Source organism: Antennarius striatus, chromosome 17, assembly GCF_040054535.1.
Source record: "Antennarius striatus isolate MH-2024 chromosome 17, ASM4005453v1, whole genome shotgun sequence".
Taxonomy (NCBI): Eukaryota; Metazoa; Chordata; class Actinopteri; order Lophiiformes; family Antennariidae; genus Antennarius; species Antennarius striatus.
The window spans coordinates 16652841-16670264 of NC_090792.1; the positions used below are offsets into that span (position 1 = coordinate 16652841).

At 42.1% G+C, this 17424-nt stretch overlaps 2 protein-coding genes across 2 annotated transcripts; both read right to left on the reverse strand.

Annotated features, from left to right (window-relative positions):
• Nucleotides 1-745: 745 nt before the first annotated feature.
• ap5s1 (adaptor related protein complex 5 subunit sigma 1) lies at nucleotides 746-2329 on the reverse strand. The gene is made up of 3 exons (XM_068339078.1): nucleotides 1981-2329; nucleotides 1600-1891; nucleotides 746-1464 (listed from the first exon to the last, which is right to left on the reverse strand). The coding sequence occupies exons 1-3, from the start codon at nucleotides 2154-2156 to the stop codon at nucleotides 1336-1338; spliced, it is 597 nt and encodes a 198-aa protein (XP_068195179.1). The 5' UTR covers nucleotides 2157-2329; the 3' UTR covers nucleotides 746-1335.
• A 3369-nt stretch (nucleotides 2330-5698) lies between these two features.
• cdc25b (cell division cycle 25B) lies at nucleotides 5699-11543 on the reverse strand. Its single transcript, XM_068338727.1, has 15 exons — nucleotides 11031-11543; nucleotides 10811-10893; nucleotides 10569-10620; nucleotides 9468-9509; nucleotides 9313-9346; nucleotides 9043-9171; nucleotides 8754-8873; nucleotides 8530-8664; nucleotides 8341-8418; nucleotides 8072-8260; nucleotides 7439-7543; nucleotides 7293-7355; nucleotides 7089-7187; nucleotides 6751-6996; nucleotides 5699-6656 (listed from the first exon to the last, which is right to left on the reverse strand). The coding sequence occupies exons 1-15, from the start codon at nucleotides 11243-11245 to the stop codon at nucleotides 6516-6518; spliced, it is 1731 nt and encodes a 576-aa protein (XP_068194828.1). The 5' UTR covers nucleotides 11246-11543; the 3' UTR covers nucleotides 5699-6515.
• Nucleotides 11544-17424: the final 5881 nt, after the last annotated feature.

Genomic DNA, 17424 nt, shown 5'->3' on the forward strand with positions numbered 1-17424 from the left:
TTTACCCACATAAAATCACTTCTTTGGTTTCAGATTTGGTTGCCAGCCCATAAACTGGGCTTTAAGAGGCTTTAAGGATGCCAGGAGGAGGAGGAGCGGGAGATTGAGACTTCATTTGAGGAGGGTGGGGGTGCAATCTTGAGACAGGAAACATGGGAACACATTTGTTTCATGTTGTATCTGGATGTTTTCTGTTATGGTTAATGTTCCTGTTCATCATTTCCTGTTTTGTTCTGGGTGCTAAAATCATGACATGTGTTCTTCTAAATGTGGTTTTGCTTGTGAAATAAAGAGGAAGGCCCACCAAAAGGAGCAAGTGGATCTAGGAGTCATGATAATAATAATAATTATTATAATAATTATAATAATAAGTGTATAGAACCTCCTTTTAAATCATTTTGGGACATCTGAGATCCTGGAGGTGGGGTCATGTTAATTTTCAGAATTTCTTCAGTCAGGAAAATGCTTTTATGCCACTTTTTTTTTAGAACTCCGGAAATCTTTTGCTGAATCAGAAACTTCCCATCAGAATTTACGAGTCAACACCGACCGACTTTGTCTGATTGAACTGTTCCTTTAAAAGGTTTCACACTGATGATGGAGATCTGGATTAAAAGTGTTTGGTATGCAGATGTGTTTTGGCATTTTGTGTTTTGAGAAATGCATTATGTAAATTTGGTTTATTGGAGATAAATGCATCTATATGAGGAGGAGGCGGGTCATGTAAATAACACGAGAAAACATCTTAATATTTCCAATCACCTCCCACTTTTATCGTCATTATTGCCATTTTTGTTCCACATCTAGAGGTGATTGTGGTCCGTTGTTGCTGCTTCTCTTCAGGAACAAACGCCGCGTTAGCAGCTAAATCTGAGATTCATTTCTTCCCCCATTATTGTCAAAAACAAGTTCAAGTCTGATGCCTTCGGGTCCCCACGGGTCTCCGGCACCTCGAGTGCGGTGAATCAGATAAAACGCTGTCTTTCATGTCGACGAGTCGCTTTCTGCCGGCCTCTCCAGCTGCGCTCTTTAATCTGCCACATTTTCCTTTCCACTCTTCAATTTGACAAACAGGATTTGAACTGAAGCCTCCCACGCAGCCACCAGAGAACTGCAAGTGGCTGAGGGAGATATTTACCGCTCTTTGTGTTTTCCACCTCGTGCAATCTGAAACAGCAGCTGCCACTAATCCTCCTGCCGCCTTGGAAACGTGACAGAAGGTAAACAACGGTCGGGAGCGACGTGTCGAGATGCTCGTCGACGCAGCTGGCAGGAGTTGACCTGCAAACCAGTGGTGGAGCTGGTGGAGCGCCAGGCGGGGGCCTCGCGTTGGGTTTATTTTGCCATGTAAGCCGCCACCTCCTTCTCCAGACTCTGGGCGAAGCGGTGGTTGAGGAAGAGGAGCTGCCCGTGAGGAAGCAGGCGGTTGAGGAGAGCATCGACTCGGTGGCTCCTCAGGAGGACCTGGAGGGAGAAAGGAGACATCAGTAACATCTGGATGGTGTCTGAGCCCAGAAAGTCCAACCTGATCCGATCACAAGCAGAGTTCAGATCTAAAACTCTTCATCCAGGTCAGGGTTTTTATTTCTGGCTGCTCACCTCGCTGCCCTGCCCCAGCAGGTGCAGCTGCTCCAGGCAGTGTCGGCTCAGGTTCCGGAGGGTCCCCTCCGCCAGAAGAAGGTTCTCATGGGCCTCACAAACCAGCGTGAAGCCCAAACTCTGGACGCCCAACCACAGAGCGCTCATCTCCCCAGAGAAGGGGTCTCCGGCCCGCAGACGCGCCACCCCGCTGTCCGCCTCCTGCAGCGCCAGCGCCTCCTCACCGAGGAGCGCCTCCGCCATCAGGCGACCCGAAGCCTCCCGAGAGAGGGTCACCGCGCTCCGGACCTGCCTGAGACCCACAGGAGCACTGATTCATGAACAAATAAGAGAAACAGGAAGGAAAATAGAAATAAAATCGACACTTTCATCCCCCTTCACCTGGCCACCACAGCGAGCTTCTCCTTCTGCAGGAGGCGTCTCTCCTCCGGGGTCATTTCTTGGTCCGAAAAAATTGCCTCGTCCGGTCCAAACACTCGGGAATAAAGCACCCGACTCTCCCCGGCACCGAGAGTGCTGACCGGACAGACGGTGTGGATCAGGAAACATCGCACCATGTTGTCATTCGTGACCAGAAGAAACAGAAGACGCGTAGTTTTCACGGAGTGTTTACATCTGTAACGGCGTTTCTGCTGGAAACCTACTTCCGTGTTGGTCACGTGACGGCTCTCGGCTCCCGTTGTTGTAAATTATTTGAGCCAGCAGATGGCGCTCGAAGTGTATAGTCCTATTATATTATATTATATTATATTATATTATATTATATTATATTATATTATATTATATTATATTATATTATATTATATTATATTATATTGAGAAGATATGAAGCCAAGATTATAAAGTTGATTGTCAAAGCAAACCACCACCAACTTACATTTACTAACCAGAAGTTCTCCCACAAGTAATGAGTAATTTCATGCTGCAAGCTCAACCAGTGGACCAAGATTTCATGCTAAGAAGATCATGAGCATGAAAATGTGAGAGTGAGTAGCTCAGTTAGTCAAGATAACTGAGTAGATCAGAGATTCAGTCTGATATTCTTGTTATATATAAACCCATACCAAAAAAATCTTCAATTCATTATCGTAAAAATATCTCAAACTGAGGCTTTTAGAAGCTGGAAATAGTACTGGTAGAATGAATGAAATAATCACCTAAACTATTGCAATGACTCAGCTGAAGTGGATGAACGTGAGCCTGACAGTGGTTAGAAGAAGTCGAAAGTAAAAGTCTGACGCGTGAATGTAAACATGAGAGGCCGAGGCTGCAGTGAGACGAGAGCCTGTCGGGTCTCTGCAGACAAAGAGAGGCAGCTGTTAATCCAGCAGCTGCTGCTGGTCACGCTTCTGCAGCCCGAGAGGCCCTGATAAGTGTGTGCCTCTGAAAAGAAGCTGAAGGGACCAGAAAGAAAATGTTCAACTGGCTTTGTTAGCATTCACCCCACTGTCCTGTTAACCTCCTCGCCCTCTGCCCTCCACAGACCCACGGAGAACGATGCCACCCCACAGGCGGTGCTGCTTACAGTGGTTTGAGGGATTTTCTCTGTATGTCAATGAAAACCTCTCATTCTGCTGTTCTTCATGTAAAATCTGTGAGATTTTAGCAGCAAAATGTGACTGTGTATGTGCAGCTTTTGTTCTCTCTATTTTTATGTGCAGTGGAAGCGGCAAAATCAAAAAGCAGCAAAATTTTGGTTGAGTGATAAATTAAAATGAGAATCTGCTAAAGACAGGTTTGCGAAATAAATCATGATTAAGCCATAAACTTGTTTCTACTCAACTGAAAAAAATAATAGAGCAGAAAACAAACTGTTTTCTGATTTGCAATGATTTAAAGTTGAGCTGAAAATATTTTTTTATCCCTTTCAGATCACATTCATTGTCATTTTGTGTACTCGATAACATTGAATAAAAAAGACATCTCTATTTTTAGATTAAAATCCCAACTTCATTTTCCAGTGAACCACTTTTCCACCAATACCATCCATCAACAAAGATGTGGCTGTTATCTGGACAGAGCTAAGCTAAGCTTACTAGCTGCAGGACTATTAACCATTTTAAAAGAACACAAAGGGGAAAAGCAGATTCCTTTAAAGCAGGTCTGACTGATTTCATCCTATTTCAGTCTTGTTATATGAAGCAATTCTGAAAAAGGTGTGAAGGGAAAAAACCTAAATTAGTATAAAAATTCAACATGAAAGGGAAACATTTTGCAGTTAGAAACAACAGGAAGCTGACATTTTTTTAAAATGCTGCAGGCACTTTTGAGAAACTTCCTCAGAAACGTGCTTGTGAACTATGAGTCACTGAGGGTTAAAAGAAGCTGACGAACAAGAACAGGACGCACCGACCGGTTCTTCATCTGCACCAATGACTGCTGGGCCACGCATTTCAAATAAAAGTAGATAAAGCTAGTGAAATTCAGTCTGGTCAGCATGTGGAAATGAGCACATCCGTGACTCTTGGACAAATCATAGGAAGGTTTCTTCACCTTTCACCTCATCAAACCCCAGCCCCTCACCTTGAGATAAAAACCACACAGCTCCACCATGTTTCACCGTCTGAGCCGAGGTGCTTGGATCACGTTTTGTGGGTTAATGAGAATCAACAGGTCGGAGCAACAAGTACAGGTGACTCCCACCGGGGTGGGGTTGTGACGACGGGAAGGGTGGGGTAGGTGCTGATGCAACACTACAGTTGCTGGTGGGGTTCCACAGATGATGATGTTGCTGCTGTAATGACAGGCGGATCTACATTCATCAGGTCAACCAGCAGCTTAGCATTAGCAACAGCTTGAATTGAACATAAATCAATAATTTGTCACTTTTTGCCTTTAATATAAAGTTTCTTGTCTTTAACCTGAGATAAACTCAGCTCCCTCACTGACAGCTGTTTCAATTTATATTTAGTCGGTTGCGTCAAAAAATGTACTCTGAAAATACCAGATTTGAGGTACTTTGCTCAAATTTTGCTCAAATTTGCTCAAATCATTTCTACAGTCTTAAGTTTTTAAGACTCTGACAGAACAATTTTACCCTTTTTTTTTAGCAGAACCTCTCAGCAGAACCAATACACATAATGTTACACATGCTTGGTCTCATTTCTAGTCACAATAATGGTTTAGTCTAAATCATTATTGTTAGACACCATCTAGGTGTGTAAGATTTTACGTCACTTCAATCTTTAAAAGCATGAAACAGACAACTGTAACTATGTCTACTTTTTTTTTTTAAGGATAAAGGAATTTTCCTTGAATTTCTTTTTCTGAATAATCTGATGGCTCCAATGCAGTATAAAATGAGTGCTGTATAATTTATATATATATATATATATATATTAGTATATGCTACACAAAGTTGAATGTGGCAGCGAAAAAAGAATTTTTTTTTTTTAAAACAAGTGTTTAGGTCACAAAAAAAAAATCTATACATGCTTTTTATTATCCTGCTGACACTTTTTCCCAGGGTTGAGTAGAAGTTGCACAAAAACAACAAGCTTCTGGCTGTAATTTTCACAATCGCTGGAATGCAAACAGACCCACACACCCTCACCCTCCAGGAAACGGCCTGATTTCAAACTCTGGTGGAGCGCCAGAAACATCAACTCGGTCACGTGTTCGCAGCACATGTTGGTTAGGGGGGGGGGTTGGTTTGTTCCCCTCCCTGCTGTTGAACCCGTAAGGACACGTCTAACAAACGCCATCCCAACAAAGACTGTCCCTGTGCACATAGGAATGTGTGTGTGTGTGTGTGTGTAGGCACGTGCTGCAGCAGAGACCACTCCCAGGGCCGGATGGGGGGGGGGGGATTTGAAAATCAGGAAGTGCTGAATGGAAAAAGTGTCCCGCCATAGTGTGCAAATATAGAAGACTAGTTCTGACTGAATTCTGCACAAAGTCCTGAAACAAACTAAGGGTCTTAAATTTAGGAGCTTAAGTTTGGATTTAAATTACATCAGATTTTATTTTTGATAAGATTTTTGTTTTTAAAAAGACAATTCATGCAACAAAAAGTTCCTAGAGTTTTGATTTGATCCGTAACTATCGCTGCAAGATTGAAAATCTTTTTTTTTTTTAAGAACAAAAGGAATAACCACAGTTGGATCACACATTGGCCATTTATTATTTCAGCAGCTCCCCCACAAGCCTGTGCCAAAAACACTATTCATGATAAACATTTTTCTCTCCATATTAAAAAGAAATCAAAGCAAAGAAAATGTTTCTTGGAACTAAAGTCCTCTAACGCTCGCTGACCTGCAGCATCGACAGATAATCTCACTGCAAAGTTAACAGTTAGCCGATTCGCTTTGGCGTCTTCTGACCGAGGAAATACAAACAATTAAAAAAAAACTTATTGATGTAAAATTTAAACACAAGGAGAAATGCATATTTAACAAAACAGTGTCAGAATAGCGGTAAATATAATTGATAAAAATTTTAGTAAAAAAAAAAAAAAAATCATAAAAAAAGCACCATACCGGTTCAAAGTATTTAAATTAAGTGCTCAAATCAGAAACGTGAACCAAACACAATCCTGGGGAGGCGTCGGGCGTGGCAGTGGGGCGTGGCAGTGGTGTTTTGCTGGTGTTATTGCGATGAGGCGGGAATTTGAGCCGCATAACGGCAGATTGATTTAAAAACAAGAGGAAAAAAGAACAGGCAGTGGTTTTTAAAAAGCATCGCTTCAGTTCATCCGTGAGGAACGATCCACCTGAAGAGTCGCGTCTCCTTTCAAGTCTTACCTTCATTTTTGCATAAATATCCACCTTTGCTATAGTTGAAAGTTTTCTTAAAAAATCTCATCAAGTTGACTCCATCCCAAAAAGGTGTTTCCTTTGCTGGTGGTGGTGGTGGGGTGGGGAGTGAGGCCTCAGGCGTTTGTGCTCAATTTGTTTCGGGGAGGGGTGAGAGGCGACTCACAGCTTCTTCAGTCGGCTGTACATGTCCCTCTTGCTGCGCTCGCCGGCCCATGTGCGACTCTTGAGGCGGAACTTCCTCAAGTCTTCCTTGAAGTCCTCGTGGTGCATCGGACGGTAGGACTGAGGTTCACATTGCGACTGCGAGGGAGGGGGGACAAGAGTTTAAAACTGCTCCACGTGAATTTTTGCTCATTGAACCACTTGCTAAATAAGAGTCGGATTCAATACGAACCTCAAAGTCATGGAAGAAGTCTTTGTATCCGCCCTTGAGGATGTAGAGCTCGGGGTAGTGGAGTTTGGGGTAGTCGTTGGTGGCCCGGTCCCGCTCCCTGACGAAGCGGCACATTCTGGGGCCGCGCTCCGACGAGAACTCGCAGTGGAAGATGATGACGACGCGTTTGTCCGGGCAGGACGGGATGATGGGCGTCTGGAGGAGGAACTCCTCCACCTGCTCCTCCTGGTGCAGGTTCACAGCTCCCTGAAAGGACACCAAGGAAGGACACCAGGTGAGCTGGTAGAGACGCTTTGAAACGGGCTGAGAGGGTTTTGGAAAAATGTCTGGAGGCTCACCTTGATGTGTCCTCCCTCGAACTCGTAGGGGTAGCGGCAGTCGATGATAACGAGTCGCTCCAGCAGATGATCAAACTGACTGGACAAGGCGGCCACCATCTAATGAACACACAGAACAATCATCAACATTTAGAGCGATGCAGAGCTGGAACATCCATAACGTCTCTATTAACAGCAGCAGGAACCAGCAGAGTCTCGACTCACCGTCTCTGAGGTGATGTACTTGAGCTCTTGGTGTTTGCCGCTCACTGTGGGCAGGACGAACGGCTACAGAGAGGAAAAACAAACAGAATTAGGAGAGAATTTTCAAGAGTTAGGTCCTTAAATGTAGAGAAACAAGTCATCCGTACCTTGCTGAAATCACCGATTAGCTCATTAGCTCCGTCTTCTCCATCCAGCAGCTTCTCGATCTCCGTCTGGCAGAAGGATTTGGACCTCTGCAGCAGAGAGCAGGCCTGGAGGAAGATGACAAATAGGTAAATTAAGATTGGGGACAACAGGCGTTCGGCCTCAGGGGACGACTCCAAAGCCAAGAAGGTAAAGTAACAGATGGTCGGCAGAGACTTATCCTAATCCTGCATTTTTCTGAAGAGTGGGGCTGCTTTCATGTTAGAACTTTGCAAACTACAAACTAATTCACTCAGGAAGAAGTTTGAATTACATCAAGTTACCCATAGGAGATCTGTTGGTGAACTGAATTGAGGGCAGCAGATAATGTTTATGTTTAAAAGCCTGTCTTGAATATTACCTATTTTACTATCTTATTTTTTCAACAAATACTTTCTGTGCTTTGGTTTATTGTTTTATTGTGATGCACTTTGATCAGTCAGACTCATGTCTGATTGAGCCTGATGACTAAACTGACACCCAAAGATTTTCCTTTCTTATAATGACTTAATATTCAAGGATCTAACTGCACAAGAAAAAAAATGTAAATGAATCAGTGTAGAAATATTTTCCTTCATTTCAGTTCAACTGCTCACCATCCTCGGGGATTCGGGGTTTTGCTCCAGGTTGGTGACCTGGGTTCCGGCCAGGCTGCGCCGCCTCTTCACCCTGATGGGTGTGTTTTCATCTCGGGAGCAGTCGGGACGCTTTGCACAGGGTCGGGCCACTGGGCTGGGCACGGAGGGGGACCGAAACAGGTTTCTCGGCCGGCAACGAACCACAGGCTGGACGAAACAGATAATCACAAGTCTTAAACTCCTGTTGTCCGGGGAAACAACTTCTCAGCTCCTTGATTCAAACTTACAGAGTCTTCCCCAGTGCTGTCGGACACCAGGGGGGCAGTGAGCAGGCTGACCATTCCCATCGGCATCGCAGAGTCGTCCTGCCAGCATGAGAGGAGCGTTGTCAGACAAACGTATAACCCAAAATAACCAAGTGGATGTAGTAGCTACTAATCCATGGAGGTTTAAATAGCTGGAAGGGGGGGCCTCACCTCCATATCATCATCCAGTACATCCAGGAAGCCATCATCCTCGTCATCGTTTAGACAGGAAGTTAGGGAGGAGCGTCTCAGATACAGAGGGCTGGAGTCCTGACTGTCCAGCTGCTGGACTGGAGGGGGTGAAAACTAGACGGCAGAGAGAAGAGTCGCAGTTTTTAGCATCTGTCAACTGAGTCACAGCGAAGACAAACGTCGATCCTTCACGGTTTACTCACCATGAGTGCCGGTGCAGAGCCGGGACGACAGGCAAACCCGTCTTTTGTCTGGGTGCTGCTGAGGGAGTTCACGCGGCTCCGTGATGCCGGCTTGGTTGGTTTCTTAAACTCAAAGCCCTCCTGGAAAGAAAATAATTCAAATGTAAGAGAGAGATCTGCATTTTTAAAGAGCCTTTTTAAGCCAGCCAGCCATCTTGACAAGAAACCAAACCTTTCCTCAATTTGCACAACATATAGGACAAAAATAATAAATAACAACTAGTAGCATAAAAAAAACTCCATGACTGACCTCTGGCACATTCTCCTTGTTGTCAAGTTGACAGGAGGAGTCTTGGGAGTGTTGCGAGCCAAATATTCCATAGCGATGAGCTTGTGTTTCGTTTCCCTTCAGAGATGGGCTAAAATTAAGAAGTTGGAGCTGCAAGAAAAAGAAAAAAAAATTTAAAAAGTAAAACCCAGTCAGATGTGTCATGTGGTCGACGTTTGACAGCGTTTGACTTAAATTCTTACACCTTCAGGCATCTGTGTTCAAATAAAACACGACTGAAAATCAGCTTACCGGCAGTGAGTTGTTTCTTCTAATTGGCATTTTTCTGAAATACACAAAAAGTGAGAGTAAATGAAAAAGAAATCCACACACAAACTGGTCTGTCTGAAATAAAGACAGACAAGTACAACATCTTCAATCTAGTTTTTGACTGAATAGAAACTCACTGGTTGACAAGTCTGCTTGACTGCTGAATGGCTTTTTCAAATCTGCAACAGAAGACAGTGGAAATCAAAATACATTCCAACAGGTTTGAAATCCAACAGATTGACAATTTTTCATTAAAATTTTGAAATAAATAGCTCAAAACAAGAACAGAAACAGATTGATCATAACATGCAAAGATGAATGTTATGTAAGTTGGGCAAATGTTAGATGAGGTTGTCTTTGTATTGTAGTGATGCCCACCTGTATGCTAAGTGTGTGTGTGTGTGTGTGTGTGTGTGTGTGTGTGTGTGTGTGTGTGTGTGTGTGTTGGGGGGGTGAGAAGGGACGCAGAGATCACATAATCTACCATATGCCTCCTGGAGTAAATGCAGCCAGCCCCTTTTCTGCAAGACTCCTTTGTTTGTCAAGGAGAGCGTGCCCCATTCAATGAAGCCCCGAAGAGGGGTGGGAGGCAATGATGGGGGGGGGGTGCCCTAATTTCAATAGCCCTGATGGAGAAAGAAACTCCAGCCCCTCCCTCTGACAGACATAACAGCACGTAGGAAGAGCGTGCCAACCCAGAGGGGTCGGGCTATCAATGAAAACCAACTACAGTGCATGTCCTCCCCCAGCCTGAAAACTCCTAGCAACCAAGCAGCTGGAAAGGTGAATGAAGTCTGAGGGACCAAATGCTTCTGTAAAGGAACTCGCACATCTGACGGCAGCAGCTGTCTGCAGACTCACCCAACTGGGGGCCAACAAGGAGGCCACCCAAGATTAGCAAACCATGGCTGAATATAAGTCTGTTACAGAGATACAAACTAGACTGCTTATGTTTCTTCTACATCTGCACCCATCCATGGAAAACTGTTCACTAAGAAAATATACCAGGGTCTTTTTTCCCTTGAAGAGTTTAAGACAGTTCATGATCGCTAATCTTCTTAGAAGAACTCATCATCTTTAAGCCAACGGCAGAAATAGTAATCCTACAGATGAGATAGGGTGCTTGGTTCAGCTGATACCAAAACGCATGGTAGAGGTGGGGAGAGGGCGAGGGTGGACAGACAAAGAGAGTAGGTTGATTAATTAGAGCAGACATGATGAGGACAATCCAAACTTACACATCTTCCATCTCTGCAGGATCTAGGGGGCTTGGGAGATCGATGCCAACACCTAATAAAAAAAGAGATTTGTGTTAGAAATTAATCCAAGTGACCACAAGCATCAGGTGATACAGCATTGGATGGGAACACAGCAACTGGATTAAATCTGCAATTTTGGAATTTAACAAAACAACCCAACTCAAAAAATGCAAATGTCCTGAGGAATCGGTTTCAGATGATACCATTAGCATCAATCTTACCAGAATCACATGAAGCATCAGAGGCAAAGGAGGGAACCTTCTGGAGTGGTGAAAACTTTCTCCTTTTCGGGGTATCACATTGGCTGCATGGAAAAAAACAACAAATGCAAATCAATGACATGGGTGTCCGGAGTCAGTAGGCCGTCGGCCCGAAAATACGCTACAAAACCTAATGCATGCACGAATCCACTGGAACATTAACAAATAAAACGTTCAATACCTTCCAAGTCCGGCTAAATTGTTCAAATCCAGAGTCAAATTGGTGACAGGAGACAAGATCGTGGAAGGTCCGGGGGAGAACAGGTTCCTGCAGTGGGAATTCTTTGTGCTCAGCTTAGGCAGCGAGTTCGGGGAAAACCCGGGGATTTCGACGGGCCTACTTTTACTACCGTTGTTTACAGGACAGGCGTTGACGGACACACCAGGCGATTCCATGGTTAACGTTCAATTTCGTGCAAATTAAGCAGACGTGATTGCAAATTTTGGGATTTCGTGTCGTAACGACAGTTAACAATGCGGTCCGAACTCCAGGCTAGCCGGGAAGCTAACGGCTGCTTCGTAAAACTTTAAGAAAACATTTCCAAATGGTCCGAATTTATCGCTGGAAGCGACTCGGCGGATCTTTGTGCGATGAAGGGTTGATTTGGTCTTGCTATCTCTGCATAGTGGTTCTTTCTGTGGGATAGTTGTGGCACAGCGATCCACCTGTCCGTCAGTCCCGAGTGTCTTCGACTAGAGATGGTGGAAGGGGTCCGTATTTATGTTCAAAATAGGAGCTCACCGGCGGCAATCTCTCAACCAATCACAGATCTTGGTAGGTCCAGCTGACCAATCACAGATAGGAACGTTTGTGCGCTGTTGTTCTTCTACCGGACGTCTTTGAAGAGGAGGTGACGCACTTCCTGTAAAATATTCATCTTTCTTCTCAGCCATTTTCAGCTCTCAAACTCAGCCTGTTACTAATAAAATTAAAACATTTTTATACGTGCAGAGTAAAAGTAGTTTGTTGGGAAAAAATGTTTTAAAAAAAATATTTTATTTATACGTGGATTTATGTATCCACATATAAAACACCCTTGTTCAGATATAATCACACTGGTAATTTATCTAAAATCAATTTGAAATGGTTCATATAAGCAATTCTGAAAATAATGCATGATTTGTTTTTACAATAGGATTGCTGGAAAGTTACAAACCAGTCTGTATGTAGTTTTAAGTACAAATATATCTGGAGAATAACAAGTTTAAACAGGTCCTGAAGTTTGCTACCTCAACAACACATGCAAATTTTTGTTTTGTTTATGTGGTTCTGCAACTTTTTCTGAAGTTTCCATTTGATTTAAATATAATAATAATATTCACTGTATTAACAAGGTGTTGTTCACATGTGCACAAACCATTTGGTCACAACTGGGTTCTTGCTATATCAACAAGGTCTTTTATTATCGTAGCAAGGTCGTAGCAAGCAGGGGCATGCTACGACCCTCATTCAATGGAAATATCTGTGTGACTGACATCTCAAATGCAAATCAATTTTTAACAACCTTTCTCGGTGTGGTCAGAGGCCTGTGAATCCCCACCCCACATCTCAAAAGAAGGAGACAAAGGGAGTGAGCGAATCACCTTGAACAGCACTTTCTTGTGCAGCCGTAAATGGAGAAAGAGAGAATGAATTGTCAACAGAGCTGATAGGTGTGGCTTCAGGCTCCTTAGTGTGAAACTTGTTTTGGTGAACCGTTTGCATGTCAGGGGGAGGAAAGTATCAGCATTTAAATAGTAAATATCAACAAACCAAATCCCTGTTGCAACTGCCTTCAGCAGGCAGGATCAGAGTTCATTTCACCTCAAGAAAGTAGTGCACCCCTGGGATGCGCTTCAACAAAAATATGTGCATTCCAACGTGACATTTATGCATCCAAAAAGTAATAATACGGTAGAAGAGTACAGAAGGACTGAGGTTTGCCAATAGTACATTATAAAAACTAAAAAAATGGTTAATTTTAATGTTTTTATTATTAATTATGTCATAACTGTTAAAGTAAAAAGAACAAAAAGATTAAAATTATATATTAGTTTTGACAAAATTGTAAAGCCTGGTAGTCATTTAACAGTTTTAGAAATAAAGAAAGATATAATACAGGTTGTTGGGTTTTTTTCCTTTTCTTTTCACTCAATAGATTTCTTTGCCTTTAATTCACATACTAAATTCTCCTGTGGAACCGGCACCAAGCTGATAGCCTTCTCCACACAAATTTCAATAATATCTGTCAGAAATATGTTCCTTTTTCTTCATTAACTTTTGATATTTCTTTATTCAGGAAAGCACTCATTGTCACTTGCATTTTCTCCAACTTTTGCATCTTTTTCTGAGGTATTGTGATAATCAATCCATCAATCAATCAACCTTTATTTGTGTAGCAATTTTATAGCAATTTTTGGCAAAATTTCATCTGGGATTAATAAAGTAGGTATATATCTATCTATCTATTTATCTAGCGCTTAATCACATCAGCAGACATTTCAAAGCGCTTTAACAGACAGACAAACCCAACAGGACACTAACTCCTGGTTCTCTCACTACAGCGTGTAAAATGAGTTGGTGTCATGCTACCGTTTGTTATTGCCAATTTTAATAGGGCAGAATCACACAGGTCTCGCCACAGAACCAAACATCATGGTGATTTCAAGGGTTCAAAATTTAAGTGGAGGAATGGAAATATTGTGAATATTTTTGTTGAATGGAAGTGCATTTAAAGCTTGCAATCCCAGGGACGCACACTGTCTGACAATCATGCCTCCCTGTCAAAAAAGGTGCGTCAAAGACGCAAGGACACACGCAAATGAGAACACTGCAGGATGTGAGGTCGGGGTTGTGTCTGTCCTTATTTCATCATTCTTAGTTTTATATGCCGCACTTAATGTTAACTTGGGCAATTGGCTTGGAGATAGTCGCCAGGGTGTGTGTGTGTGTGTGTGTGTGTGTGTGTGTGTGTGTGTGTGTGTGTGTGTGTGTGTGTGTGTGTGTGTGTGTGTGTGTGTGTGTGTGTGTGCGTGTGTGTGTGTGTGTGTGTGTGTGTGTGTGTGTGTGTGTGTATGCATGTATATACTCTGTGTGTGTATATATATATATATATATACTCTATGTATTTTTTTTTATTATAAGCTTAATGTAAACAACTATACTGTGTTGCTTATGGAATATATGAAGTGCTCCAGAGAAAATGAAGTTTTATTTACCCTAATGAACACATTTTGAGCATTTTACTACACTTTAGTGGAGTAAGTAAGTAAGTCCATTAAAAAAAGATTCCTGTCAGTGTAGTACTGGAATCCTGTAATAGAGCAGATCACGAATCAACCCATTAGGTGATGTAATTGAGTTCGACTTAAAAACTAACTCAAAAAGAAGGCCTGACACTGACAGTAAATCTAAATCTCACTGCAGGGAACTTGGACAATGATTCAATGAGCAGTTAATAGGACACTTGACCTGGACTTTTGCATAAATCTTATCTGGAAATGTGCTGCCCCTGCCTCATTAACACTGACACCGGTTCAACCAGGCTATTAACGCAGCAGTAGCTTCTTTACAGAGAACACAGACTGGACAGGGGCAACAATAAACCGATGTCACCACTCAAAGGTTAATTAAGACAATGGAGGTCGTCCTTAGAACTTCATTCTTACTATTTCAGCTGAAGCACAATTAAAGATTTTTAAGAGATTTATCCACAGCATTAAGTTACTGTACTCACTGTTATAGTACGGCTAACAGGCTGATTGATTCAAAGTTCATTTTTGTTTTCAGGACAAATGACGATGTCTTTGTCAAAAAAAAAAGATTTGCCACAAGCTGGATTTCAATCTCCAATTTATAACTGATTTCATAGAGAAACAGACTTCAGAAATGCTAATTCTTGAAAAACCAAATTTTTCAAATGCAGTTACAAATTGATTTGAGACTAAGATGTGAACTTCTAGATTCCCAATAGCAGTATAATTTTAGTTGAGTTCACATCATGTTTGCATTTTGAACTTTATATGTTTAGCTTTCTTATATAGACTGTTGTCTATATAAGATTGTCAGTACCAGCCATTATAGGCTCACAGCTGAGTAACACCATCAACAAAGCCAGACTAGTTGTCTTCCTTCAGCAGCTGTTCGTTAAACTAGGCTGTAATCATACTCAGGTCTTTCTTGAAGAAAACCACGTGAACTTATTAATATTGTTCTCAATTTCATTCAGACTACGATGCTACAGATAACTGCTGATTAGCTAAGCATGGATAAACTCATGCTTGCTGTTTTCCAGAAGATGCTGAACTTGATGCTAGGCTAAGCTAATCCTTTTCAGGGAATGAAGCATCACCTTTGTCTTGTAGAGGTGAAGGTGGTATCAATATCTCATTTGATTCATTATGCCACCAACTGCGGTGAAACTGTCCCTGGGTGTTTCCTGTCAGCTGAAATCCTTATCACCACATCGCTTTCATGCTGCAGACTCTCCAGATAAGAGGATTTTCAGGATAAGCTTTTGCAAACTGAGCTGATGCAGGTTTGTTGGAAAAATATCTGGTTCCTCTTCAGTCCTGAGAACCACAGCAGAACCAACATTAGTGAAGAATTAGCACTTAGCTTTCAATAACTCCTCAGATTTGTCCTGGTTTTCAGATTTAGTGGATTTAGTCTTGATTTAGACGTGATGCAGCCAAGATTATTATCAAGTGACAACGCACATTGATCCATTTTTATAAAGATATTTGAATTCTGAAATATTAAGTTTTAAGCACATGGTGACGATGTCCTGTTCTTGTGGATCTTTATGAGAACCACCACATTTTTAACATGGTTGATCTGTTTGGGGTCTAAGGAGGGGAGGAATGCATGGAGACAGTCAGTCAGTTCTTGTTTCCCCCTCCGTTGCCTCCCCGGTGCAGTTCATCCATACCATTGTTCTCTCCTTATTGTTTCTATTTAAAGCAATGCACACTGATAAAGGTCACCTCCCCACTGATCAGTCTGACCCTAACGCTAAGCACTCCCCCAGACCTCCAGGCTGGGGGCTGATGATGACGGGCTACTCATTTGCTTGTGCAGGAGGCCCGGCGAACGACAGATGGACGCCAACACAGAGGGCCGAGGCTTGAGGCTCTGGTCAGGAATTCTGGAGGGAAGACAGACAAAAGATGAGGAGGGGACGAAGACGGGAGGCTGTAGTGGATATGGGGGTTGAAGAAATGAGGGAGGAAGAGGTTTACAGAGTGCAGGGACACATCCTGAAAAAAGTTTATTTCATCTACCATATATACTATAATTAAAAACCATTCACACAATCACCCAGATGCATCCAACAGCACCAAGGATTGAAAACCTTCATGTACCTAATAATTTATTTAATTCATTTAAAAAATACCGCAAATATCCAACTTATATTTATTATATCAAGGTGAAAGTCTCATATGGCTGTTGGCAAATTAATTTTTCTGGAAGGTGTCTCAGAGGAGAGTATGAAGTAATTTCAAGTTGGAGTTCAAATCTTGTTTTTGCTCGTGCATTAAAAACAGGCTGTTGAAGCAATGACTTGCACTAGATTGAAAGATTTTTTTAGGGAATTCACTAGGTCATAACCAAAAATAGAATGTATAAAGGTATTCTTAAGAGAAGTCAGACTTGGTTCAGTCCCTTTCCGTTACCAAACTGATTTTAGATCACCTCAGCGCTACTTATTTCCACCAGCGTCCATCAGTTGGATTGTTAAGGGTTGGTAAAGAAGAGCACAAGGAGTATCTCAACAGGTCAAACAGGTCCGACACGTGTTTTTAACTGTGAAATGTCGAAAATGTCCTACCTGGCATCTGCCAGGCTCCGTTGAACACACAACCTCCTGCCAGAATTTGTTGCAATCTTTTATATATTAGTTCAAAATGTACTCCAACTCAAACAAATACAACTGTGAATGTGTTCTGATATTCCGTTCAATTTTCTAAACAATTCTAGTATCTTTGACTGACAAAGACACTAGAGTGTGCTGTCTTAATTTCCCTTCGGGGATCATAATAAGTATAGATAATTAGAAAATTAAATTTAAATTTAAAAATCATTCTGATTTTAATAACATAATATGGCTTATTTTTGCGCTTCAGTTCAGAAATCTAGAAATTTAATGACACATTTGAAACATACGGCATGTTTGATGTGGGGCTACATAAATAAAGTTCATATAGCTTTAATTTGCTTTATAAAGGAGATGTTCATTGTTTAAGCTAATGAGATAACTTTTCAGGCTCATTTAGGAGTATCAGTGTCGTAGTGTCAGCTTTCTAAAGATGACTGTATCTCATGTCTCCTCAGATGTGCAGAAGAACCTTTCACATGACTGAACATTTACCAAAGCAAAGCGGTTCATCTGCGTGGAGCAGCTTAGATGAGCTGATCTTTATCTATGAAGCCTGAAACAGTTGGCAGACGACGTCCATCAGCCTCCGTATTCATACACTCCTTGGCTAAATATCCTCTAGAGAGAGACACATTCAGTGAGGTGCTTTAGATATATTTTATGGAATATTAAATGAGAAAAAAATGTATGCCTGTACCAATTTATTGCCCTTTAATG

Coding starts and splice junctions, on each gene's coding strand:
- ap5s1 (XM_068339078.1), bottom strand. CDS start 2,156: ATGGTGCGATGTTTCCTGATCCACACCGTCTGTCCGGTCAGCACTCTC. Junction 1,892..1,980: donor AAGCTCGCTGTGGTGGCCAG/GTGAAGGGGGAT, acceptor TGTGGGTCTCAG/GCAGGTCCGGAGCGCGGTGA. Junction 1,465..1,599: donor TGCTGGGGCAGGGCAGCGAG/GTGAGCAGCCAG, acceptor TTCTCCCTCCAG/GTCCTCCTGAGGAGCCACCG.
- cdc25b (XM_068338727.1), bottom strand. CDS start 11,245: ATGGAATCGCCTGGTGTGTCCGTCAACGCCTGTCCTGTAAACAACGGT. Junction 8,874..9,042: donor ACAAGGAGAATGTGCCAGAG/GTCAGTCATGGA, acceptor TTTTCTTTCCAG/GAGGGCTTTGAGTTTAAGAA. Junction 6,657..6,750: donor ACTTCTTCCATGACTTTGAG/GTTCGTATTGAA, acceptor CCTCCCTCGCAG/TCGCAATGTGAACCTCAGTC.